The sequence below is a fragment of the Lampris incognitus genome, chromosome 5 (genome assembly GCF_029633865.1).
Source record: "Lampris incognitus isolate fLamInc1 chromosome 5, fLamInc1.hap2, whole genome shotgun sequence".
NCBI classification, from domain to species: domain Eukaryota; kingdom Metazoa; phylum Chordata; class Actinopteri; order Lampriformes; family Lampridae; genus Lampris; species Lampris incognitus.
The window spans coordinates 22232451-22258924 of record NC_079215.1 but is presented as its reverse complement, the minus strand read 5'-3'; the positions used below and the strand labels follow the sequence as shown (position 1 = coordinate 22258924).

The 26474-nt window shown below is 43.2% G+C and overlaps 2 protein-coding genes across 2 annotated transcripts; both read left to right on the top strand.

The window, feature by feature from the left end:
• Positions 1-546: 546 nt before the first annotated feature.
• cdc37 (cell division cycle 37 homolog (S. cerevisiae)) lies at positions 547-5858 on the top strand. The gene is made up of 8 exons (XM_056281001.1): positions 547-663; positions 1570-1872; positions 1987-2092; positions 2400-2515; positions 3053-3175; positions 3318-3500; positions 5496-5567; positions 5733-5858. Exons 1-8 carry the CDS (start codon positions 547-549, stop codon positions 5856-5858), a joined length of 1146 nt encoding a protein of 381 aa, XP_056136976.1.
• Positions 5859-13995: 8137 nt separating this feature from the next.
• Positions 13996-26186, top strand: LOC130112905 (cAMP-specific 3',5'-cyclic phosphodiesterase 4C-like). Its single transcript, XM_056280428.1, has 17 exons — positions 13996-14037; positions 15311-15445; positions 15537-15658; positions 15852-16034; positions 16213-16252; positions 16346-16416; positions 17350-17512; positions 17673-17766; positions 18723-18880; positions 19566-19664; positions 19803-19967; positions 20221-20320; positions 20509-20663; positions 21599-21721; positions 24487-24669; positions 24930-25704; positions 25801-26186. The coding sequence occupies exons 1-17, from the start codon at positions 13996-13998 to the stop codon at positions 26184-26186; spliced, it is 2994 nt and encodes a 997-aa protein (XP_056136403.1).
• Positions 26187-26474: the final 288 nt, after the last annotated feature.

Below are 26474 nucleotides of genomic sequence, written 5' to 3'. Positions count from 1 at the left end.
TAAACACTTACAATTACAGAGCCAACATTTACAAATGAAATAATTATAAACGCAACGGCTATATACCTTCGGTGCTCGGGCCCCCTAAAAAAGTCAAAGCACCGCAGACCTGCTTAGATAACAGTGTTTTTCCTTCCAGTTTGTATGAAAGATATAATCAATAATGTGTTGGTCTTTTTATTTTGGTCGGCATCCGTAAAAAAAATAATAATAAAAGTTTGTGTAGTCGACCCTCTATGATAATTAGAAATGAATGGGCAATGCGCGTTGGTGGCGTACATGAATAACGGAAGGTGTGCGTGTGTGTGTGTGTGTGTATGTGTGTGTGTGTGTGTGTGTGTGTGTGTGTGTGTGTGTGTATGTGTGTGTGTGTATGTGTGTGGGGTTCTAGAAACAGCCCGCTGTTGCCATGGCAACTAATAAGCTTTGAGCAAGCGGGTTTTCTCAGCACTGTCGTGTTTTATAAACAGCCGCTAAGACTCTCCTGTCCACCCTCGTATTAAGCGTTTGCTGTATTTAAAAGGCTCCAGTGAAGCGGGCGTAAAGATGACCACCAAAACCGGCGTGGATTACAGTGTTTGGGATCACATCTATGTGTCGGACGATGAAGACGTGACGCATCCAAACGTCGACACTCCGAGTTTATACAGAATGAGACACCGGGTTAGCCTCGAAACCTGTAGCTAGCTAGCGAGTGTTGTAGTTTTAGACGTGGTAGGTAGATAGGCGACAGGTAGAGAGCTGATACACATGTTTGATATTATTCCTAGGGGATCAGAGAGTGAGAGAAATTGTCTTGTACACTCTTAGACTCCAGACGGCTAATTTGTATTTATATGCAGGGTCGATGCAAGTCTTTCAAAAACCCTACTTGCCACCGCCTTGTGTTGAGACAAAGGTCGTACAAGAACGGTGGGCGTTTTATCTGGTAGTCACAGTGCCCAAGATCCATCTACGTAGGACTGTAGATTTAGCTCATAAAATGCCCTGCTGCTTCTCGTCGGACTGACACACGGAAGGTTTGATAGTTGCAGTTCCCTGAAACCATCTTACTAATTATTGCGCCTTTATTCCCCAGCTCCCACATATCTGATGTTTGTACAGTTTGACCGAGGTGAGAAAACCTTCGACCTAATGTCCAGTAGGCGGCACTGTAGGTGCAGTATGCGGACCCACACGGCTGAAGCGTTCAAATCCCATCGTTGTCATTGTCCTTTGACGTTGTCCTCTCACACCGTTTAGGCTTAACCGGTCATTTTGAAACATGTCATTATAGGAGAGTAGCCAAACACAGGTACGTCTTGAGCAAAAACCACCCACAGGATTTGGGGGGGTAGGCATTCTCCTGGTGCCTATTTCAAGTACCAGTTCATAATATTTTTCTCAAACCTATTACCCCAATATCTTCTTCACCCCCTTTTTGCTTGTTCATTGCCTTTCCCATTTTAGCTCTACTGTATTTTCACATTCTAAAAGTAAATAAAATTATCTCAAAATAAATAAAAAATCAACAAAGATTCTCATTATTTTCACCTTTCATTAATCTCACTCTGGCCTGCCTCAAAACAGGCCCGTTTGGAGAGGATGGCTGAGTTTCAGCAGAGAGGGGAGGATTTGGAAAATAACATAGCAGACTGCAAGAGTCGCATAGAAGAGGCCCAGGGACGACTGAGGGGGCTGGAAGACCGAGATGGAGTGAAAGAGGGAGAGGAGGAGGATGAGAGAAAAGCCGATCTGGATAAGACTAAAGCAGAGATTAAAAAACTGAGGAAAGATGAGGAATTACTTGAGAAAATGATGGCAGAATATCGGAGAGAGGAAAAGAAACTTCCCTGGAATGTTGACACCCTCAGCAAAGATGGCTTCAGCAAGGTGGGCAGAGATTGTCCCATTGGGTACCACTAAGGCTGCTCACAATTTTTTTTTAAATTGATGGTCTTTTTTTCTTATTATTCTTAAGTCCCTCTTGTCGGTTTTGCTCTCTAGAGTGTGCTGAACATCAAACATGTTGCCAAGGAAGAGACGGAGGAAGAAAAAGAAGAGAAACACAAAAACTTTGTAGACAAGCATGAGAAGCAAATCAAGCACTTCGGTGGGTTTGCTGTCTTTATTTTCATTCTCTATCATTATCTTTGCCCCTTTTCCTCAAATATAATGATACTCCATCTATCCTTCTGTGGGTATAAAGTTGTGAGAAGTGTAGTGTTGAGAGTGAGTGTGTTGGGGAGAGGGGCAATCAAGTCCAGGTTGTTATGTCATTTTGCCCAGTTTGTTTTGGTGCCTCTCTTTATGCAGGAGGGATATATTTATGTGTGTGTGTGTGTGTGTGTGTGTGTGTGTGTGTGTGTGTGTGTGTGTGTGTGTGTGTGTGTGTGTGTGTGTGTGTGTGTGTGTGTCAGGTATGATGCGGCGCTGGGACGACAGTCAGAAGTACCTGTCAGACCACCCTCACCTGGTGTGTGAAGAGACTGCCAATTATCTAGTCGTCATGTGTATTGATTTGGAAGTGGAAGAGGTGAGAAGCACTGTATGTAAAGAGTATGATGAAGAGTTATGAGTGTGTCAGGGTGCTTAGGTGGCACAGAGTGGACTAATACGCAAGTGCCCCAATGCTAAGAGTGCTGTTCAAGTGCCAGTGTTCCCTCTGGCTGAGCTGTTTGTGACAGGCAGCATAATTGGCCATGTTTCCTGGTAGGGAGACTGTAGGCTGAACTTTTCCTGTCATCGCAAGCAGTGACTCTTACAGGTGGTACGGTGCCTGTACAGCTGAGGGTAGATAATGAGGAAAATAGCATGGCCACCACATGTGGTAATTTCCTAAGGGGAGACCTGCGGGTGAAAAGAAGCAGTCGTTGACTTCGTGTATATCAGGCGGTGCACATGGTAGTCTTCATCCTCCCCAACAACCATAGTGGTTGTGTAATTAGGAGAACACGGAAATGGACATTAGACGTAGAGAAAGAGAGGAGTAAATAAAAACAAGTTGTGTATGTGTTTTCATTTAAAATTCACTCCTGGGAAGGCTTTTAATCTGTGTGCATAACTGTGGTAGAAACATGCATTGATGGAGCAAGTGGCCCACCAGACCATTGTGATGCAGTTTATCCTTGAGATGGCTCAGGCACTGCAGGTTGACCCACGGGGCTGCTTCAGACAGTTCTTCTCCAAGATAAAGGTTTGTGACGTTCTGTTGGTGTCGTGTCTCTGCTTCTACCTGTGTTCTTATCCATCTAGTCACTTCATTTGTTAACATTAGTAAAATGTTTATATTATTATCGGTTACATTATTTGTATATTGAATCATTTGTGTCTTGTAGATCGCAGATAAACCATACCAAGATGCGTTCTTCACTGAGCTTGAGTCACTGAAGGAGCGAGTTCGGGATTGTGCTCGGGTTCGCATAGAGAATGCTATGAAGGCGCGTGAGGAGGAGGAGAGGCAGAAAAGACTAGGTCCAGGTGGCTTGGACCCTGTGGAGGTCTACAACTCTCTTCCTAAGGTAACACAAAGCCTTGTGAAAGTTGCATAATGCCCACTCAGTGCTAGGTGCCCTAATGGATTAGCTTCACTTTCCATTGCCTCCCATTTGCCTGTCTGTTATGGAACAGGATAGCATTTGGGAAAAAGTCTAAACAAACACACACACATACACACACACACACACACACACACATGCACATGGGTGACAAACCCATATTATCAGACATAGCGCAGAAGACCATCCTACATTAGAAAATGTTAGGCTTAAGATGAGTCTATGACACAAGCCATTACATTATTGACATACAGTGTACACAGATGGTTCCCTAAAGGAAAAAAATCTGCCTGTGTCAAGGTATTTAAGTACCAAATCATTTTGTTTTCAAGTTTATTTGTTACATATGAATGCAAGTTTACACTTATTCTCGTAATGAAATGGTTGTTTTGCTGGCTCAACACACAAGTGGGAAATAGAAGTACTTAGAGAATCAAAGTGAGAGAACAGGACACGTACCTGCATATGTTATTGTATGATGTGGACCACTTGCATTCACAACATACGTGGATTAATTACAGAGACAGCGTTGCATCCTGGCACTTTCTTGAATGTTCATGTGTTGCAAACACACAGAGATTGCAATTTCCTTAATTTAATGTTGACACTCTCAAGTCTGATCTGTTTCTACTTCAACTTAAATTCTCACTGTAGCACAAGTCATTGCCCTTCAATGAACAATCCGACATTATCATTTGGAAAATTCAAGTGATCTTTTTCCATGTCAAAACAAACAAAGAGGACGTCCGGGTAGTGGTCTATTCCGTTGCCTACCAACACGGGGATTGCCAGTTCGAATCCCCATGTTACCTGTGGCTTGGTCGGGCGTCCCTACAGACACAATTGGCTGTGTCTGCGGGTGGGAAGCCGGATGTGGGTATGTGTCCGGGTCGCTTCACTTGCGCCTCCTCTGGTCGATCGGGGGCACCTGTTCACGGGGGAGGGGGAACTTGGGGGAATAGTGTGATCCTCCCACGTGCTACGTCCCCCTGGTGAAACTCCTCACTGTCAGGTAAAAAGAAGCGGCTGGTGACTCCACATGTATCGGAGGAGGCATGTGGTAGTCTGCAGCCCTCCCCAGCTTGGCAGAGGGGGTGGAACAGCGACCGGGATGGCTCAGAAGAGTGGGGTAACTGGCCATGTACAACTGGGGAGAAAATTAAGGGAAAATCAAAAAACAAAAAAACAAAACAGAGTTTTTATACTGTCTGGTTTAATTGGTTAGAGTCGTGTAATCATCCTCTAAAAACTTTGATGACCTTGAGTGGATGCCAGATGCAAATTTCTACATATATACATAGATATATAATCTCTTATTAGCATATATTTTTGCTTGATTTGTTGACATGCACTTTATTGCCATTGACATTAACAGAAGTGGCACATTTCAGATAGATAATTCTGGTCCTCAGTTGTATGTGAAGGCATTAGTGTTAAACAGCAAGTAAGCCATGTTGTGAAAAAGGCGATAAAAGGGAAGTAGACGAAGAGGGCAATGATGGTGGTGGTGTGTGTGTGTGTGGGGGGGGGGCTGAAGGTGGCTGTGCTGTAGTAGAACACCACACCCCAGCTTCTCTACACAGAAATTTTAGCTGCTTAACACCGGTGTCGCCTTTCTACTTACCTCATATTTTATCTGCCCTACTGCTCTGGACCCCACATGTGTCGGCTAGATGAAATGCAGTATTCCCAGGTCATGTGGGGGTCTTTGATGCCCACATACAACTGATAATTGCATCATTTGCATAGACACTGTTCAAGACACTTTATCGTTATAGTTTGTTATTGATTCAAAGTTTAAGTGAACATTTGGTGGGTTTTTTCATTATAATAATCGTGGGTTAGTATTGTATTAAAGTGATAAGTCACAAGAGGCCATGCTTCAGAGTGAATAACTCAAAGTGGAATCCTTGCAGTTGTGCCAAACCTATTGCTTACATACAGCTGATGATTTCACAGGAAATGCAAAGGGGCTTTGATGAAAAGAACATCCAGATGCTGCAGGATGCCATCAGCAAACTGGACCTTACGGTGAGCGATTGGTGGGAATGTGTGTGAGTATAAATGTTTCAGTGGCATTCTTTGCAAATGCTGGTAAAAATGGTGTCTTTTGGTGGACAAAAAGTGGAATCAACAAATCTTGTTATAACTTAGAAAAAATGTTTTGGAAACTACCTAATTGTGTTCTCGCTAAAGGAGGGAAAATACCACATGATGAGGTGCATTGACTCTGGACTCTGGGTTCCTGACATGGGGAGAGACGATGATGATGATGATGATGAAGAGGAGGAGGAAAGGGAAGAAAATGAAGAAAGCCCCTAAAGGAAAGAGCTAGAGGAAAATGTCTCTGGTGATTTTTGAACCTGTTACTTCTTACTTCATAGCACTTTGGCATATAGCATCACTACTGCCAAGCAAAATTAGTCTATGTTCCAAATTTCAGTCTCAATTTATTTAGTAGCTGGTCTTTTTTTTTTTTTTTTGTAACTACCTCCTTGACATTGGCTGTGTCTGAGAACCACACTAACAAAACTGGTATCTCAAAAATTTTAAAAATATCTGCAGCATGCCAGTATTACAGAACAGACAAAAATATATGGCAAATATGGTTAATTTGAGCTTGGTAACACATTTCCTAGAGACCTTGTCTCGCAATGTAACTGCAAATTTAAAAGAAGCAAAATTTGAAAATTATGGATACTAAATTATTATCAAAATCATAATACTGACAAATAAATATTTGTGTTATGTTATCCTCATCTTTTTCTTTTCAATCTGAAATTACTTGATCAGGGCATACCTATAAAGGAGGGATTAAAAGTCAAACTTCTTGACCTGACCTCTTTAACGGTGTTCTTGGACACCATCTTAGGGACATCAACAGCACAACTGGTGTATCAGTATAGAACAGCTGTACTACTGTTGTATGTAGATAATTGTAATTTAATATTACTCTAAGATTTATGTACATTGCAGATGGTTCAAGGAAAAGAGTAGGCTAAAATGGGTAGAGTGGTGACAGACGATTATAGGAACCTCAGCCATGAGCAAATTCGGTGGAGGGGAGGTGGAACTAGAGTGGGAGCCATAACATCATGGCTAAATCTTAGGTTAACTTAACTACTTAGGAACTACTTAGGATGCAGGCCCAGTTCTAGCCTTCATGGATAAGGGTCGGGGGCGATTAGATTTTTTTGGGGGGGGGGGGTCTCATGCTTTAAAGAAACAAAACCTATAGGGTCTCCCATTTAACTTTGTCACAGCATGCTTGAAACCCTTATCAATTCTCAATGTATGTATTTGAATGTTTCATAAATGAACTAATTAGCTTCCTACTATAAGCAATGTGGTCCTGAGTAAATATACAACTGACACCAAAAGGAGGTACATGTTTAGTTATTTCAAGCGAGACATCTCTGCATGTGTCTGTTTCTCTTCTCAACTCACTAGTTTGAAGTAGGTGGGACCTACAGGAGCTTGTTGACGTCATTAAATTCAAGCGATCTAATGAACCAGTCAGAATTTGAATTTTAAAAAACAGTCAGAATTGGAGAGGCACTTCCGTCAACTACGTCTTTACCGCACATCAAGCGATATACTTACATTGAGCAAAGAAAGTTGTCAATAAACGTGCAAATGCAATAGAACACAAAGAACTTTACAAGCATAAGGTTATTCAGATTGGATGATGAAGTGGATGATGAAGTGGGCGTCCGGGTGGTGTAGCGGTCTATTCCGTTGCCTACCAACGAGGATCACTGGATCGAAACCCCCCCCCCCCCCCGTGTTACCTCCGGCTTGGTCGGGCGTCCCTACTAGGAATGGGTATCGTTAGGATTTTATCGATACTACTACTCTTATCGGTACTGCTTATCGGTTCGGTACTTTATCGATACTCTTGTTGGTTCTTTTTGATTATTATGCAAGAAAAAAGACAATTAAGAACAGAATCGACATTGCTTTATTATTCTATTATATAACTTTATATAAATATAAACAAATATTATTTATTCAGCAGCAACAGCAGCAGCAATGTTTTAAATGCGTCTGAATTATAGACTTTATAATCAACATTCAACAACAACAAATAAGATAAAAAATAAAAGTAGATAAAGATAAAGAAAAAAATATATTAAAAATAAATTTTTACAGCAAAAGGCTAACGGAAGTTCAAACAAACAAGACCCTAGAACATTATCCTAACAGTTCTTCTGCAGAAAAATCAACATATCTGCCTTCTCCGTTATTAGCCTAGCTAGCTCCGTATCTATGGCTCATACGGCTTACCTGCAGTGGACATGGATGGAACACTACGAGCAAAGCAGTGGAAAACTCCGCATTTCTGCAGATTAATACCATGTTTCGACAAAAGATGTTTCGACAGATTGCTTGTATTGCCCCCCTTACTGGCAAATGATTTGTTGCACTTGTGGCAACGAGCGTTGTTGTCATCGACTTTTGAAAAATATACCCAAACTTTTGAACGTTTAGTTCTCTCCTCCATGATGAGCACTTGAGCAGAGCTGTCTGCGCGTGTGTGAGAGAGTGTGTGGAGCACAGCACAGCCCCGCCCCTCGCGCAGTAAGAGAGCGAGACAGAGAGATGGAGAAAACGGCAAACAAGATTATGTTCGCGACGTTTAAATTCTTCGAAAAACACAATTGCCACAATATAAATCCCACTCCATGATTTCTCGAGTACCTACCGACTACCGATAGCAGAACCGAAAACGTCGGATCTTAAAAATGCTCCGGTTTTTACTAATTTAGAACCGGTTCCCGTTTAGAACCGGGTTTCGGGGGGCATCCCTAGTCCCTACAGACACAATTTGCCGTGTCTGCGGGTAGGAAGCCGGATGTGGCTATGCGGTCGCTGTGCTAGTGCCTCCTCTGGTCGGCTGGGGCGCCTGTGCTTTTTTTTCATTGAAACTTTGGTTGGTGTTTCTTAAAGTTGCACCTCTTAAAAATCACATAGATATTTTTACATTTGAGCCAAGTTGACAGTGGATTTAATATTACATTACTGGAAAACAGATAGCATATGGTATTCTTTATTAATTTCATTTTTTTATTTGTTTACCTACTTTAGTTTTTGTACTTAAATTAATTAGCATTTAAAATGTCATCAGTTAGAACCAGCATAGAGTTGGGTGTGGGCTCATATCAAAGCATTTGAAGCTGCTGAAAATTATTTTAATGCAACATCTTCTAAAATTTCCCTCCAAAAATGAGGTCTGTGACATTAATAACTAAGGGAATCACCGACGAATATGATGCTATACTGTGCTGCAGGCTGAAAGGAAGAGCTTAAAGTTTTTTTGGGAAAGGGCAGCTGGGATTGGTGGACCCCCCTTTATGATTAAACTGGTATCAGCACCATGGGGCCTGTTACATATTACCACAAGGAAGGCCTGAGGGTCAATAACAGAAAGGGAAGGGATCCTGGAGGATCGAGTCTGCCTCCTGCCTGTTAAAAATGTGGGTATTTATAGTCATCCCTTGAGAGAAAACTTGCCAGGGTGTCAGCCAAGTAATGCCTGGGAAATTCTTGGTACATGCATGGGTGTGAGTGGCTAGGTAATGTGAAATTATGTTGTGAGGCCCAAAACCACCTGGCGTCAAACGGTGACCAAGGAGCTGTCCAAGATGAACATGACGTGGGGAGAGCAAGCTGTCAAGGATTGAGTGCAGTGGAGAAAGCTCATCATAGCCTTATGTCCCATCAGGGATGAAGAGGAGTAAGTGGTAAATAGGTTCAAAACATTGCTCACTCCTATTTGTGTGTCTATAAGGCTTGCGCAGGCCTATGTATGTATGAATGAACTTCCCCTCATCCTCCAAAGCAACTTTTGTAGGGTGGGCTACTCGACCATCTCTGTGGGCTTAGCCCAACCTGGCCCTCCTTAGAACCGGCCTGTTAGATTTTGCATTTGTTGCTGGTCTGGGACACAAGACTGTCAACTCAAGCTCTCCGTTAGCTTAAATCAGAGCTATGGTTTTGCCATTGCTTCTTTTGAAAGGCTCCCGTTGACATAAACTGGCTCAGCATGTCAGCATACAGACCAAGAGTGATCGTGATTATTCCTGGTTAATCATTGTCACAGCATCCCAATCTAGGCCCAACATGATATATAGGGTTGTCAAAACAACAAAAAAAGGCCTCTCCGCAAGACTTATTTCAAGTTAAACCCCAAAACTAAATCTGTAGCTTTGTGAATCTGAGCTTAGATAGAATAAAAACTAGAGTTGGTCAGTATGCTTTTTATTTAAACAGTACATGAAGCACCAGAATGGAACAACTTGCCTCCTCACACTGACCTTCACTCCCATCAGCCTGAATGAAGGCAGAGCTCAACAAGTGGTAGAGCCAATGGAAAGCCCAAGCAAAGAACTTTACTATTTATGTTTCTCTTGTACTTGCCCTTAACTTGTTGTCAAGACATGTTGAGGAAAATCTAAATTGAAATACAGGCTATTGACTTGTGTCGGTAATTTGTCATAATGGTCTGAATGTTGTCTCTGTCTTGTTGCCTGGATTGTTAAGGTTGTAGACCACAGTGGAAATAGATTAACGGAATTTATTATCTGATGTGAGGCTTTTGAAGCACATTTAAGTGTTATTGTCTAATAAACTAAACACTGGTTATTGTTAAGACCAATTACGCTTGACTACTATACCTTTCTGCAGGTCGCTGCGGAGCCTGACTCTCTCTCTCTCTCTCTCGCTCTCTCTCTCTCTTTCTCTCTCTCGCTCTCATAATTAATCAGTGGGTTTGATTTAGTGAGCTGGCTGGGATTTTTTGAAGCAAAGCTTCTTTGTGCAGTCACTTTTTAAAATAGAAAAACAATCAGCGTGGATACAGGACGTACATCAAATCTAGGTGATACCTGTAAAAGCCGCGGGGGAAAACTGAACAGGATCACAATCGGCGCTGATATAATTGTGTACGTGTGTGTGCGCGCACACATGTGCACGCACATGCATCGGTGTAAATTCCATGTACCTGAGGTATCATTGGTTTTCAAAAGCAGAGTCATCAGTAAAAGCGTAGTAATAGAATACTCTTTATTTGTCATTTGTCTATACACACAATGAAATTCCCTCTCTGCATTTACCCCATCCTAGCTGTGTAGCTAAGAGCAGTGGGCAGCCGCCATGCAGCACATGGGGACCACCTCCAGTTATTTCCCCCCATTGCCTTGCACAGGCAGGAGTATTAACCCTAACACGCATGTCTTTTTGATGGTGGGAGGAAACCGGAGCACCCGGAGGAAACCCACGCAGACACGAGGAGAACATGCAAACTCCACACAGAAAGGACCTGGGACGGCCTGGGGTTCGAACCCAGGACCTTCTTGCTGTGAGGCAACAGTGCTCACCCACCGTGCCGCCGTGTGGCCCTGTTCTCTCTTCTGAGATATATAAGGCTGCTATCCACGTATTGAAAATAAATAGTAGACAAGTATTTTACCATAGGACAATGGAGAGGTACAGACCACAGTGTTGAATTTCCACCTTACCATGCCAACCAAGAGCTGACTTGTTTCACTATCATCCTGGGTACCACGACAGTCTCTGCAACTTGAAGACAACACAGGTTTTGCTAGTTATCTCACTGTGGAGAAGCTTTCTTCATGTGTACATACTTAGACTTTACTGTCAGTGTCAATAGAATTAATATTATTTCAGTTTCAGGACTGCTACAGTCCTCTGCACTGAGAGAATACCCACAAAATGTTGCAGTGAAACATTAGATCTTGGGTGACTATCGAACAACACAGCCAACAGGAGCGAAGAACAAAAGAGAAGATGTTTGTATATGGGAGGGAGGAGTAGCTTGGCTCACTTGGCGTGACCCCTTAATGATAATGTGTCTACTGAATTGGTTGGTTTGCGTGTAAGATAGCGAGGTACAAATTATGCTTGACTGGAGGCAAGGGAACGGGTGTGAGGTGCTAATAAGAAATAAAGAGAAGGAAAAGCAGGAGCAGAGCCGGGGGTACTGATGGGAGGGGTGGATATGGGATTAATGGAGATACTGTGAGTCGGCGCTGGAGAAGGGAGGGGTTGGTGGGCTTCTCCGTGGAGGCTGAGGGGTGGGGGAGAGGGGGATAGATAGGGAAGACCACTGTGGAAGGGAAGAGATGAAAAAAGGAGGGAGGGGGGGAAGCTGGTGAAGCCGAGGATATTCATGAAGCCGCTGAGTGTCTCTCTCTCTCTCTCTCTCTCTCTCTCTCTCTCTCTCTCTCTCTCTCTCTCTCTCTCTCTCTCTCTCTCTCTCTCTCTCTCTCTCTCTCTCTCTCTCTCTCTCTCTCTCTCTCTCTCTCTCCGCTGTGTCACACCGCTAGTCTGCAGAGAGGGATATAGAGAAAGAAGAAGGAGACAACAAAGGCAAGACAAGACAAAGCCCACTTTGCCATTGATCTTGAAGGGATCAAGGTGAGTGCTATATTCTAACACCCTGCAGCCTTCATTTGTCTGTCTGTGTGTGTGTGTGTGTGTGTGTGTGTGTGTGTGTGTGTGTACATGGCTTGGTCTGATACGTGTTTTGCAAGGCATGTGTAGGCAGGCATGATTGGAGGACAGTCCTTGTGCGTTCAAGGTTTATGGTCATATGTTAGGGTTCATGTTTTAATGGCAGAGCAGGCTGCGATTGGGGATGCATATTGATGCATTGCTGCTTGGTTTTATAAGCTGCTTGATTTGTCTCTTGTGGCGGTGTTGGTGGCAGCTATCATGTGTGTGTATTCAAGATTCTCGGTGTATCTATGTCACTGTGTCACGGTGCATTCATCAATTTGTTAACACAGCCCTTGTTGCTGTTTATTTGTGGAGTCTGTTGTGTGTGAGTGTGAGTGTGTGCGAGTGTATGTGTGTGTGTGTGTGTGTGTGTGTGTGTGTGTGTGTGTGTGTGTGTGTGTGTTCCTTTCATTAAGTGGGTGTGTTCCTGTGACCCTGGAAAAAGTCGTCTGCACCAATGTCTGTGTGTACCTGCTCAGTGGGAAACAGTGATATACTGAATATGTCCTATCCATTGGAATTAGGTCAAGTGTGACTACTCACTGTAATTATATAACATCTTTGAGCTTTAGTGTTGCAGTATCTGTTCAGAATTAACCCCACTGAAGTACATAAATGTGCTTTCCCATATAACTAAAGGCATGCCTTTGGTATCACACCAAATATTAAACTTACATTTTGAAACATTAAATCTGAAAAGAGATTTTGTATGATTGCAGGGGGAAATAATGGGGAGACAATAATATCATATATATATATATATATATATATATATATATATATATATATATATATATACATCTCATAACCACACAAATTTCTCAAGTTGAGGACAGCTGCAAAGTTGAATAAACCCTTAGAAGAATATGGGAAGTATGGCAGGATACGATATTAGAAGAATTTATTTTGTTTTATGAACTGAATCGTAACAGCTAAACTTCTGGATGAGTTGACCTGAGTTTAAAAAAAAAATCATTGACTGCTTTATTCCTTATGTCTGCACTCATTCTCAGAAGGACAATCAGACATCACATAACAGTGAGTTGTAGGAGAGTTTATATGAATAGCTACATATTGCAAGCTGGGACCCTTGTCATACTAATGAAAAATCTTTCTTTTCCTAACAGGAATACAGTCTGAGGCGGACCTACCTTAGCCAATTGAAGCAAGAACCTCAGCAATATTACCTGGATATTTGAGCATCCTGATTTTTGTACCTTGGATTAAACCAATCACACTCAGGCCTGAGACCTCTCCTCTTCATATCTGGATCCAACTGACCTGTCACACAATGGAAAACTGACCTGAGTCAGGACGGTAGAGGTCTAATTTCACCATAATCCTCTGGATTTCGCAGTCCGTACTTATTCCTATTTATTTGGTCAGAGTATTCCTGCATTTATGTGGTGTCCAGCTGGGAGATTTCTTGTCAAAACTTGGATAAAAAAATCTGAAAACAGAAGAATTGGATGAAGGTTTGCTCGAGCTGCTGAAGAGCAGCATCATGACCCCTGACTCCTATATGCTATTGGCTTTTCTAGCCAAAGCTAGGCAAAAAATGGATAGGTACCACCTAATTTTTATCAGAAGGTGGTAGAAAACATTAACATGAAGTGAGATCTTTTTCTGTTGTTTTCCTTTTTCTCTGGCTTTGGCAAGTTCATAAAGAACATTGCTACCTTTAAACTGGGAGCTTCCAATGACCCCGTGAATGCAGCGAAGGCATTTTTGGCAGGATAATACATAGTCCAAACTGGAATTTGGGGTGGCGGGCGCGCGAGGCAGTTGGCTGAATCAGTCCAATGGGGGCCGGCTGTGACCCGGTCTAACCCCAGTTTGACCTTGCAGTAACCTTTGACCTCCGGTCCTGGCTCTCCACTTGCTCTGCTGCCTGGGTTCTGGAACGCTCCGCCCCGGGGCCCAGAACGAGCCAATCAGAATGAAGAAGAGCCGCAGTGTGCTGTCGGTGACAGGAGAGGAGGTAAGAGGGAGAACATAAACAAAAGTACATGTAACAGGAGTGCCATCTGCTCCCTGAAAACAATTTGGGGAAATTAGCTAAGATCACCACATGTGTGGGCCCAGTTATTTTAATGAAAGTGCAGATTAGGAAGAGGAGTCTTTTCGAGTGGACTTTGTGAAACTAGAAAGCAAAGCTGTTTTAATGTATATGTGACACACATTCACAGTAATATGAGTGCATGCATGTTCCCGTGTGCCTGAATGAGAAAGCGACAATCCATGAATGGTGGCCTACCATGAAACACAAATCCTTCAAGTGTCATTCAACTTACAACTAAGCTAGCTAGCTTTGATAAGGCTCTCGAGATTTATTAAACACCACCCAGAAATTATTGTTAACCATTCACTTACTAATATTCCCTCTTCGTGCGAATCTTCAGGATTTTATTTAATTGGAAGTCGCTGTAGGATTCAGGGCTCCACATGTTGCTGTTTTTTTATTTGTTTGTTTGTTTGTTTGTTTTTTTTCTTTTACAGAGTAATGTCTTCACTAAAGGATCTAAAAACAGGCATACATCAAGTGCTCAATTATTGATTAATCTGAGTGTGTGTCCTGCATTTATGTATGTACCGTAAGCGTGTGCATGAAAGTGAGCATCTCTCCACATCTGGGTCCGGACAACATCAAACGCAGCATGGAAGCAACACGGCTCTGTTGCCTAGCAACTGCTGCCATTCCCCTAGTGTTTTGTTGCTACGGCACTGCAGTGCAGATCAGCCTCTAAGAGCTCAATCTGTAGAGGCCTTTTCCCAGACTTGCACATGTATGCATGTGTGTGTACACACACACATATCAACAGACAAGTAGGCAGGTATACAGAAACAGGCACAGATTATTGTCACGATTCTACACGTCTAGTTTTTTTTACCTGTGACTTTAAGCATCTTGTTTCCTGCTGTTAGTTGGGCTGTAAAATTGTGCTAGCATGTAATAAAATGTACCGCTACTGACTGAAAAACACAGCCTGGAAGCCTGTGGCTAGTAATCTCATGTTTACCACTGGGTTAGTGTAAAATCATGCTCACTCACCACAGTTTAGATGGGGTGGATGGAAACAGTTTGGTAAACCAGCCCCACCACATTGTCAGAAACTCAAGAGTGCCCCAGGTACTTTTATTTCCATCCCTGAATATTTAACATCAAAAACATAAAAATACATCTATTAACACCCCTCTTAGCTCTCATTATCTTTTCCTGACCCGCTGTGCTTCTGTGTTAATTTGTCTTTCAGGGTAATGATACGGATACAATAGGTGGTGGGGAAAAGGCGGAGACATCGCGCTACAGCCAGTCGTACACATCTGGGGCCACACTTGGGGTGGAGCTCCGCAGAGGGAGGAGCAGAAGACTGTCATCTAGCCTCCAGGTAGAAGGCAAGGTGTAACATGGAATTTAAACCTGTACATCTTGTCACATCTTATCTCTGCACCCTATTGGTCTGTCTTGTTAACCCACAGGTACCCTGTTGGCTCCGCCCACGAGACCGCACACGTTCCCCGGAGGTTCTGAGCAACGTGTCCCGTCCAACAACTCTTCCCCTCCGCATCCCCCCACGCATCTCCATCACACACGCTGACAGGTATTCATATATATATATATATATATATATATATATATATATATATATACACACACACACACACACACAAACACATTGTATATTAATGAAATATTGATGAATATTTTCCCCCACTTTAATCGACCTTTCATAAAGCATTTCAGTGACTTACCTATCCTCTCTTTGCTATCCATCATCCTCGCTTGTGCTTCAGTTATGAGGCAGAAAATGGTGTGTCTCCAAGTCACACCCCTCTGGGCTTGCAGAGCCCAGGCCTTACCCTGAACACCTCCTTCTCCCAGAGTCAGAGACGGGAATCCTTCCTTTACCGCTCCGACTCCGACTATGACATGTCACCCAAGACGGTCTCACGGAATTCCTCCCTGGCCAGTGAGGGGTGAGAGAGAAACAGAGGGAGAGAGAGTGCGAGTGAGAGAGAAATATACTATAGCAATACATTTGATAGAGAGAGAGAGATTGCATGTATCTGTTTGCAGGCACAAATAAAGATGTTTCCAGGATAAATATTTGTATTATTTTGTGCTCTCTCGGCTCTCTCTCTCTCTGTCACTCAGGCACACAGCAGAGGACTTTATTGTCACACCTTTTGCACAGGTGAGTTTTAATTTAGAGGAAAAACTAGTTGATCAGAACAAGTATGATTGATTTCATGTTAACACTGTGTGGTAATATTTAATGTCCACCTAGGTATTGGCCAGTCTGAGATCAGTACGGAGCAACTTCACCCTTCTCGCCAACATTTCCACGCCAGCAGTAAAGTCAGTGTAAACGTACTGCTACTTGTTGTTGTTCATAGTCCTGGCTGTCAGTCTGTCTTGTCTATTAGTGTGTGTCACTCATTTTTATAATCAGCGGGCAGCACCTTGGCCCAGTGGTGAGCACTGTTGCCTCACAGCAAGAAGGTCCTGGGTTCGAACCCCAGGCCATCCCAGGTCCTTTCTGTGTGGAGTTTGCATGTTCTCCCCGTGTCTGGGTGGGTTTCTTCCGGGTGCTCCGGTTTCCTCTCACCATCAAAAAGACATGCATGTTAGGGTTAATACTCCTGTCTGTGTTCCTGACCAAGGCAATGGAAAGAAGAACTGGAGTTGGTCCCTGGGTGCAGAAGCTGCCCACTGCTCCTATACAATAGGATGGGTTAAATGCAGAAAACGAATTTAGTTGTAACCTGTACAATGACAAAAATAAAGTGGCTTCCTTTCGTTCTTTAAACAAGGTGTAATCCTTAAAATGATGTCAAATAAAACGGTGACAGGCAGCTTTATTATGGTATATAAGAATTTGAGATTCTTCCTGTATGATTGGAAACATATATTACATATCGCCCCCATGCACACATCATGGCTGTAATGTGGCGCTGTAATCGTAGTTGTAGCTTGGTGTTGTATAGTCTTATTACGGTTGCAATTCTCAATCTTTTCAGCTTTTCAGCCGAAAACAGAGCAAGTCAATTTGCAAATCAGTGTTGCTGCTTTTTCACTTAATTCACAAATTGGAAGTGTGTGTGTGTGTGTGTGTGTGTGTGTGTGTGTGTGGGGGGGGGGGGGTCACCATATCACAAGAAAAAGTCAAAGACGAGAACCACTGTTCGATTGTGTCCCAGTTACCTGGCTAATTGTAGCTTGCCTAATTTGCTGCAAATTAACCAGTGAGTCACCTACAATTACTCACTGGTTTAACGACTGTGTCCCCAGGAGGTCTCCCCTGGGCGGAGTGTCTCCGAGTCCTCGGGCATCTCTGTCAGAGCAGCAGTACCAGCAGCTAGCCTTAGACACACTGGAAGAGCTTGACTGGTGCCTGGACCAACTGGAAACCATTCAAACACATCGCTCCGTCAGTGACATGGCCTCTAACAAGGTACACATGATCTAGTCGAACAGTGAAGATGACAAGTATGCTTGACGGTATAACCGTATAACCCCCTGCATCCCCTGAAAAGATGACGCGTTATTGCAGAAATGAAATGATACCCACCGCCGGCCGCACATATTTGTTTTCTGATCGCACTCTGTCACAGTTCAAGAGGATGCTGAACAGGGAGCTGTCCCACCTGTCAGAGATGAGTCGCTCCGGTAACCAGGTTTCAGAGTATATCTCCAGCACTTTCCTGGGTGAGTTGAAATTCATAACTGTCTACACCACATCTACATGACCTTCCCCGGCCATATGTAGTGTCAAGTCATTTTCATTTGTATTAAATGATCACAAATAACAAATTTGCCTCGGGCAGCTTTACAGCAATACAACATCATGTCCTTAGACCCTCGCATTGAATAAGGAACAACTCCCTAAAAAAAAAAAACCTTTGACAGGGAGAGAAAAAAAAATAGGAGGAAACCTCAGGGAGAGCAAAAGAGGAGGGATCTCTCTCCCAAGATGGACAGATGTGCAATGGATGTTGTGTGTACACAATTTACACAATATAGCATTGAAAGAGGATAACAGAATTATAATGGCATTATAAAATATATGAAGAATATGATGAGGAGGATGCCAAGCAGTGTCCAGATGCTACCGGAACAGTTCAGGACCTAGTGAAGCATTTTGTGGTGTGTGTGTGTGTGTGTGTGTGTGTATAAATATAGCAATTTCTCTATCATTTGTCTTATCTATTTGACTGAATTTATATAGTGCTTTTCTTTTCGACCACTCGAAGCGCTTTACACTGTATGCCTCACATTCATACACTGATGGCAGAGCCTGCCACTGCAAGGTGCCAAGCTGATCATCAGGAGCAGTTGGGGGGTTCAGTGTCTTGCTCAAGGACACTTTGACGTGCTCTCTGAAGGAGCTGGGGATTAAAGCAGGAACCTTTCGATTACTGGACGGCCCACTCTACCTCCTGAGCCATGCCACCCCCCTCTGCAAAATTCAAAATGATGCCCAACAGTGTTTCGATGATGTCTGGCATCAACACAAGTTAACCTGCGTAGAAGTGATTAGGAATATTACAACTCTGTGTGTGTGTGTGTGTGTGTGTGTGTGTGTGTGTGTGTGTGTGTGTGTGTGTGTGTGTGTGTGTGTGTGTGTGTGTGTGTACCTGTGTGGGGGGCCTTTCAACCTGTAGACAAACAGAACGAAGTGGAGATCCCATCTCCCACTCTGAAGGACAAGTCTATGAGTCACATCAGTGGTGTGAGGAAACTGTCTCACAGCTCCAGCCTCTCCAGCAGCTCTGTGCCTCGCTTCGGGGTCAACACTGACCAAGAAGATGAGCTAGCCAAGGTATGAAGTTTATTTGTGAATGTCTCTCACACTCACTCACTCACTCACTCGCGCTCTCTCTCTCTCTCTCTCTCTCTCTCTCTCTCTCTCTCTCTCTCTCTCTCTCTCTCTCTCTCTCTCTCTCTCTCTCTCTCTCTCTCTCTCTCTCTCTCTCTCTCTCTCTCTCTCTCTCTCTCTCTCTCTCTCTCTCTCTCTCTCTCTCTCTCTCTCTCTCTCTCTCACACACACACATTCATGGACAAAATCTATTTAGAATTGCAGTTTCAAGGAGCTGATGTAATGTCCCCATGAATGTCCATTTGAAAATGGCAAAATAACATTGTTTTATTTAGTTAATAATCTTTCAGTGTTCATATTAGGCCTGTGAATAACTTTTCATGTTGACTAGATTGAACATTCAAAGTAATTATGCATACTGAGGTCAAAATGTGTTTCATAGAACAGACCTGACATCCTGTTACAAATCAGTTTTTATAATTTAATCATTGTTACAAAAAAGAAAAGTAGATGAACTGCAAATATAGTGAAAAAAAGTTGTAACTTTCTAGATATAGAAATTCTAGATATAGTTGTACAAAAAAAAGATGTACATGTGCAAGCTTGTGCATGATGTGATCGTGGGATCATAGCAACAAACACACGCGTGTATGTGTTTGTCTGTGCGTGCACATTTGTATGTACTCAGGAGTTGGAGGATCTGGAGAAGTGGAGTTTTAACATCTTCAGAGTATCAGAGTTGTCCAACAACAGGCCTCTCAGCTGCATGATGTATGCAATATTCCAGGTAATTAGACTTTAAAATTGCTGTGTGCATGTGTCGGCTTCTGTAGCGGTGTCCCCACTATAAGAAAGTCAGAGTATGCTGCTGCATGGAGGAATCTTTTATGTATTCCTGTGGACAAGGCTGTATATCTCCTTTCAGGAGCGAGACCTGCTGAAGACATTCCGCATCCCAGTGGACACCTTTGTGACCTATGTGATGACCTTGGAGGACCATTATCATGGAAACGTAGCATATCACAACAGCTTACATGCTGCAGATGTCACCCAGTCTGTACATGTCCTCCTTTCCACTCCTGCCCTGGATGTATGTCACCACAAACACACACACGCTCTCTCCTGCTAAGCCTCATTGGTGCACATTTTGAAGGTTACAATATTATGCTTCATCTAATCTTCTGCATTTATGTAAAAATGACACTGAAAAATAACACACGCACACACCCTTCCAACAACAAACTTGCTTATTCTTTTCCTTTCTCGTCTTCTTGCCGAACTCTCTTTCCATTTCTTTTCCCTTCTACACAACCTTGTTGCCTGCCCACTGCGGCCACGTTCAGGCTGTGTTCACTGATCTGGAGATCCTTGCTGCTCTGTTTGCTGCAGCTATCCATGATGTCGACCACCCTGGGGTGTCCAACCAGTTCCTCATCAACACAAGTGAGCATGCAGACACAGACAGACAGACAGACAGACAGACACACACACACACACACACACACACACACACACACAGCAAAATGTGCTTCAACATATATATTCACAACATCTTTATTACTGTTGTCCTTCTTCACTTTGAATCAATCCACCCCCCCATCCTCACCCCCCATCCTACCCCACCACCATAGACTCCGAGTTGGCCCTGATGTACAATGATGAGTCAGTCCTGGAGAACCACCATTTGGCAGTGGGCTTCAAACTTCTGCACCAGGACAACTGTGACATTTTTCAGAACCTCGCCAAACGACAGCGCCAGAGCCTTCGCAAGCTTGTCATCGACATGGTCAGAGCCTTTTCCACCATAATTTTCACTACACTGATCATGCACTTTACCAGTGCACAGAATCTTCTGTAACTATCTCTTGAGCTACCTTGGAAAAGCACCGATGTAGAAATCTAGTTTAGATGTTTAGAGTTAAGCGGTGGATAAGACAGGAAATGCCATCGGCGCTGTCATTTGGCTCAGTATGACCCCCTCCAGAGACAGCAGTAATGTTCTGGTGTCACAGATCTTTCCTGCTTCACACCCACTCCTGCACTGGTCACACTTACCTTTCCCCTACTCTGCCATGTATCTACATTTTTGTATACACCCAGATCCCAACATCACACCCAACCATTTCTTAACTCACCGCTGGTCTCAGCATCAGTAGACTATTTCGATGAATGGCCCCTTGTGCTTGAAGAGGACCCCAAGGCTGAATTCATTTTTCCTTTCTGCAGTTCAAGAACTCAGATTAAGTGGCGATAATACTTAACCTAAAAAGATATGAGTTCTTTATGTTCTTTATGCATTACTGACTCTTTTCATACTCTGTTTATATTTAATTGACAGTGAACTGAACCCAATCAAGATTTTTCATTATATTCATTGCCCCCCCATCATTATATCTTTTAAAGTTTTGCTACTAAGCTAACACAATTCAGAGGACCTTACAAGAATGAACCTCAGCTGATCAGCATTATTAGCAATGAAACTGTGAGGAGTTACAACAGTCAGTCCATGGTGTCCTGATAATTTCTTAGTCAAGGAAAGATTTTAGATTTTGCACATTTTTACCCACTTTCTTCCCCTTCCCTCTTGTATTCTCTTGCTCTCTCTCTGTCTGTCTGTCTGTCTGTCTGTCTGTCTGTCTGTCTGTCTCTCTCTCTCTCTCTCTCTCTCTCTCTCTCTCTCTCTCTCTCTCTCTCTCTCTCTCTCTCTCTCTCTCTCTGTAGGTGTTAGCCACAGACATGTCTAAACATATGACCCTGATGGCTGATTTGAAGACAATGGTGGAAACCAAAAAGGTGACGAGCTCTGGTGTGCTGCTCTTGGACCATTACACAGAACGCATACAGGTAAGCCATCACACATACATGCTACTATGCATGCTAACATACAAGGAAAGATAGTGATCAGTGGTCTGCTGCTGTTTAGCTATTTGACTGTCTGTAAGCAGAACACAGGAAGGATCAGGCTGCCCACTTCAGTGTTAATTTTGCCTCCTACCCTAACAGAATGGAGAGGCAAGAACCACAGAGGCAAATTTCAGTAGCAAAGGGTGGGCTCTGGTACAGTAACAGTCTGATCCTGATGACATCGATGATGCCATTCTGCTGATTTGTCTTGTTCATTTATATAACCTATCACTTGAACACTCCCACTGTCCTCCATCTGTTCTCTTTCTCTTAACAGTACCAGCCGTGCAATAATTATGATTCAAAGTCATCAATTTGCAAATGATCAGGGCAAAATAAGTCAACTTTCTCAGTCTCTCTTTGTCTGCATGTGTGTTTTTTAACTAGCATGTGTTTGTGTCTGTATGTCCTGCAATATCAAAGCTCTACAGGATACTAGTTATATAGGTTTTCTTTTGGTAATGTTGCAATGTCAGGGAAGTTGTGTCATATAATAGCTCTGGATGCGCTGACACAAGCGTTATAAGATCCTCCATTGCTGTTGTAATAATTCAGTTTGACCCGTCCTCCTGCCTCTGATTGACTAGCAGCCATGGTTACCACATTGGCAGGGAGCAAAAATTGAACCTGATCAACTTCAGTGGCAGCTGACAAAACTGTGCACGCTCTTGTGAGGCAAGAGCCGATGTGTAAACCTCTGATGCTGCTGCCTGGAAGTTGACACTGACTCGATAGCATTTGCACACTTCCTGCAGAAGTAGAATTTGATAGCCACACATTCATGTTGTGACTCTCCTGTTCCACCTCTTTGCAAAGGTGCAGTAATTAGTTGAGATCAGGGGGCTCTGTAGGCTATTGGAGTAAACTTAAGTCATTATCCTGATCCTGGAACTATGTTGAGATGATGTTTGCTTTGTGATATTGCATAGTCTCTTGTAGGAAGTATTTATTTGAGAAAGGTTATAATTTGACCATGAAGGGACAGACTGAGCGAGCAACAATTTTTAGGTACACAGTGGCATTGTAATGATGCTGTATCACAACCATGTCAAAGGCAGTGCTTACATCTTACATCGCTTAGAGACTTGGGCTGGCATCAAGGGCTCGGCTCTTAACTTAATACACTCTTACCTCACCAACAGATCTTTTTCTGTTGTTCTAGGTAACTCTACCTCCTTGATGGCTCAGTTGAGTTGTGGTGTCCTTCAAGGCTCAGTTCTTGGCCCCCTTCTGTTTTCTATATACATGCTGCCCCTTGGCCAGGTCATTCAAAATCACAATGTGCTCTACCATTTTTTATGCTGACGACACTCAGTTATATGTGCCAGTAAAACCCACAGACCCTAACGCCCTAGCAAATCTCACAACTTGCTTCTCTAACATTAAATCCTGGATGTCCAAAAATTTTCTGAAATTTAATTATGATAAGTCTGAGGTCATTCTGTTCGGTCCCGAAAATTCCATCATCCCCTTTGCTACTAATCTTGGTGGTCTGTCAGGTAGTCTTAAGCAGGCGGCTAGGAATCTTGGGGTAATATTTGATGCTACCCTCAATTTTGATAATCAAACCAAACATGTTGTTCAGTCATGTTTTTTCCAGCTCAAGCTAATCTCCAAAATTAGGTCATTTTTATCAATTGCTGATCTGCAAAAAGCTGTACTTGCTTTTATCTATTCTCGGCGTGACTATTGTAATGCACTTTATTCTGGTATCAGCAAGGGCTCCCTCCACCATCTACAGTTGGTACAAAATGCTGCTGGTCGGCTCATTACCGGGACAAGGAGGCATGATCATATCACTCCTGTGCTTGCCCCCCTACACTGGCTTCCTGTTATAGTTTGAATTAATTTTAAAAATTTCTGCTCACTTTTAAGGCTTTAAATGGTCTTGCTCCTTCATACATTTGTGATTTGACTTGGAATGTCCCCCCTTGACCATTACAGTCTGCAGATGGAGCCCTGCTAGTTATTCCCAGGTTTTGGTTTGTTACAAAGGGTGATCAGGCTTTTGCTGTTAGAGTCCCCACACTATGAGACTGTCTTCCTGTTGAGCTAAGACAAACTATGTCTCCAGCTTCTTTTAAATCTCGTCTTAAAACTTTCCTTTTTATGAAAGCTTTTACAAATGTTTGATATTTGTTTTTATTTATGCTGTTTTTATTTTTACTCTTATTTGATCTTACTCTTATTTTTGCCTTGTCTGGTTTTATCCCTTTTTTTGTGAAGCACTTTGTAACATTTTTTTAGAAAAGTGCTATATGAATAAAATTATTATTATTATTATTACTGAGCTATTTACATACTTTGGCCTTCCTATTCGCTTGAAAGAATCTTGCCATTCTCCTCTGACCTCTCTCATTACTGTATCAATTCTGCACACACAAAAAAAATGCTGCTGACTGGATGTTTAATGTTTATTGCATCGCTCAAACAAGAAGGGCAAGAGTTCTTTTGAGATGCTAGAAACAAAACATCTTGTACCAACGATCATACCACATTCAAAGTCACTTAGACATGTGGTTGCCCATTTAAACATTAGTCAAAAAGTAACTGACGCTCAAGACTCTGTCTGCATGCTTTATTCTGTATATTGAGTTGCAACCACAAAATTTGCTCTCTGTGGGGTTAGGCTGTTTATGTTAACAGGCATGTCTACCCTGTAAAGTGTGTATATACCCATGTGTGTGTAATCGTGTGTTCTTTAGGTACTTAGGAACATGGTGCACTGTGCAGACCTAAGCAATCCCACCAAGCCTCTGCCAGTATACAGACAATGGACAGAGAGGATCATGGAGGAATTCTTCAGACAAGGAGATAAAGAGCGGGAACGAGGCATGGAAATCAGTGCCATGTGCGACAAACACACAGCATCTGTGGAGAAAAGTCAGGTAATGCTGTCTCTCTCTGGCTTTCCATCCATCTTACATTATAGTCATGTAAATACAATGAAACGCAGCTTGGCCGACTGCATGTGCACTCAGTCCATGTTCCTCGCCTAGACACAAACACTTTCACACATGTACACAAAACTTAGTGAGCCTTAGTGCATCTTGCGTACACTCTAACTAATGGCTGTTACCAAAGTTCAGTTTTTTTGATAGCATTTATGTCCATCTTCTTTACTTGCTCACGTCTCCTTCCTCTCTAGGTTGGTTTCATTGACTATATCGTCCACCCATTGTGGGAGACATGGGCTGACTTAGTGCATCCAGATGCCCAGGAGCTACTGGACACTCTGGAGGAGAATAGGGAGTGGTATCAGAGCACCATGCCCCAGTCCCCATCACCACCCCCGGACAGACACCTCCAACACGACCGCTTCCAGTTTGAGCTCACCCTGGAGGACCTAGAACATAACAACCACAATCACATGGACTTCGGAAACAACGTAGATGATAGCAGCGTCTACAGCCAGAATGATAACTTTGAGGATGGTGCTGGGAACAAAACACAGAGGAGGATCTGTGCAAGGGGGGCGCACCATGGAGAACTAAATGGCGAGGAAGAGAATGAAGTTGCGAAGGAAGATGAAGAAAATCACAATAGTGAACACAACGGCATCAGCGATGTAGAGGAGATATGTGGCTGCGAGAGGGATAGAGATTTGGTGGGAGAAGAAGAGGTGCACCGGGCAGGTGAAAAGGAAGAAGAACAGAATGCAGTAGATGAAAAAGATGGAGACAACCTGATAGAGGATAAGAAAGAGGGAGGGAGTGATGCAGAGGAGGTAGAAAGGGAGGATTGTGAGACAGAACAAGAAGAGGAGATTACTGAAGTGATGAAGTCAGAGGAGGAAATGAATGAGGAAAAACAGGAAGAGGAGGGAGAGGAGGAGCATGGGGACAAAGAAGGAGAAATTGAGGAAAATGCTGAAAACGGGAATGGAGAAGTAGAGGAGCATGGGGATGAAGAGGAAGGACAGAGTGAGGAGAATGGAGAGAAGGAGGAGGGAGAGGAAGAGCAGAGAGAGGAAACAGAGGAGGGAGAGGAGGAGCAGAGAGAAGAAATAGAGGGAGCAGAGAAGGATGAGGAAAATGAGGAAGGAAAAGAGGAGCAGAGAGAAGAAATGGAGGAGGCAGAGGAGAAGGAGGAAGCAGAGGAGGGGCAGAGAGAAGAAACAGACGAGGAAGCAGGGGAGAAGGAGGAAGCGGAAGAGAAGGAAGAGAAGGAGGAAGCAGAGGAGGAGGAGGAAGCAGAAGAGAAGGAGGAGAAGGAGGAAGCAGAGGAGGAGCAGAGAGATGAAATGGAGGAGACAGAGGAGGATGGCGAGAAGGAGGAAGGAGAGGAAGAGGAGGAAGTATCAGTTATGGAGCAAGAGGGGCAGTTAGATGGGGAAAATGAGGATCTAACAAAGGAGGAGATAGAGGACGGAGAAGAAGAGGAAAAAGAGGAGGAAGAGAATTAGTTGGTTGCAAAAACTCAATTAATGAAATAACTAGGGAGAGACAAAGCGGTAACAATACAGGAAATGCCTTGTTGGGAGGGTTACGGGCAGGAGAGGTACAGGGGCAGAGCACATAAAAAGAGCGCCAGTGAGAGGATATGATAGATACAGCAGGATATTGTGTGACCCGTGGATAAAAGAGAATGAAAATGATGAAGAGTGATCCAGCCTTCACCCCTCTACCAGATAATGTGTTCACTCACACAGCCGTCTGACTGCTGTATTAGTATCACACAGCGCTCGTGGCAA

Coding starts and splice junctions, on each gene's coding strand:
- cdc37 (XM_056281001.1), top strand. CDS start 547: ATGACCACCAAAACCGGCGTGGATTACAGTGTTTGGGATCACATCTAT. Junction 1,873..1,986: donor GCAAAGATGGCTTCAGCAAG/GTGGGCAGAGAT, acceptor TTTGCTCTCTAG/AGTGTGCTGAACATCAAACA. Junction 2,516..3,052: donor TTGATTTGGAAGTGGAAGAG/GTGAGAAGCACT, acceptor TAACTGTGGTAG/AAACATGCATTGATGGAGCA.
- LOC130112905 (XM_056280428.1), top strand. CDS start 13,996: ATGAAGAAGAGCCGCAGTGTGCTGTCGGTGACAGGAGAGGAG. Junction 15,446..15,536: donor GACTGTCATCTAGCCTCCAG/GTAGAAGGCAAG, acceptor GTTAACCCACAG/GTACCCTGTTGGCTCCGCCC. Junction 16,253..16,345: donor TTGTCACACCTTTTGCACAG/GTGAGTTTTAAT, acceptor ATGTCCACCTAG/GTATTGGCCAGTCTGAGATC.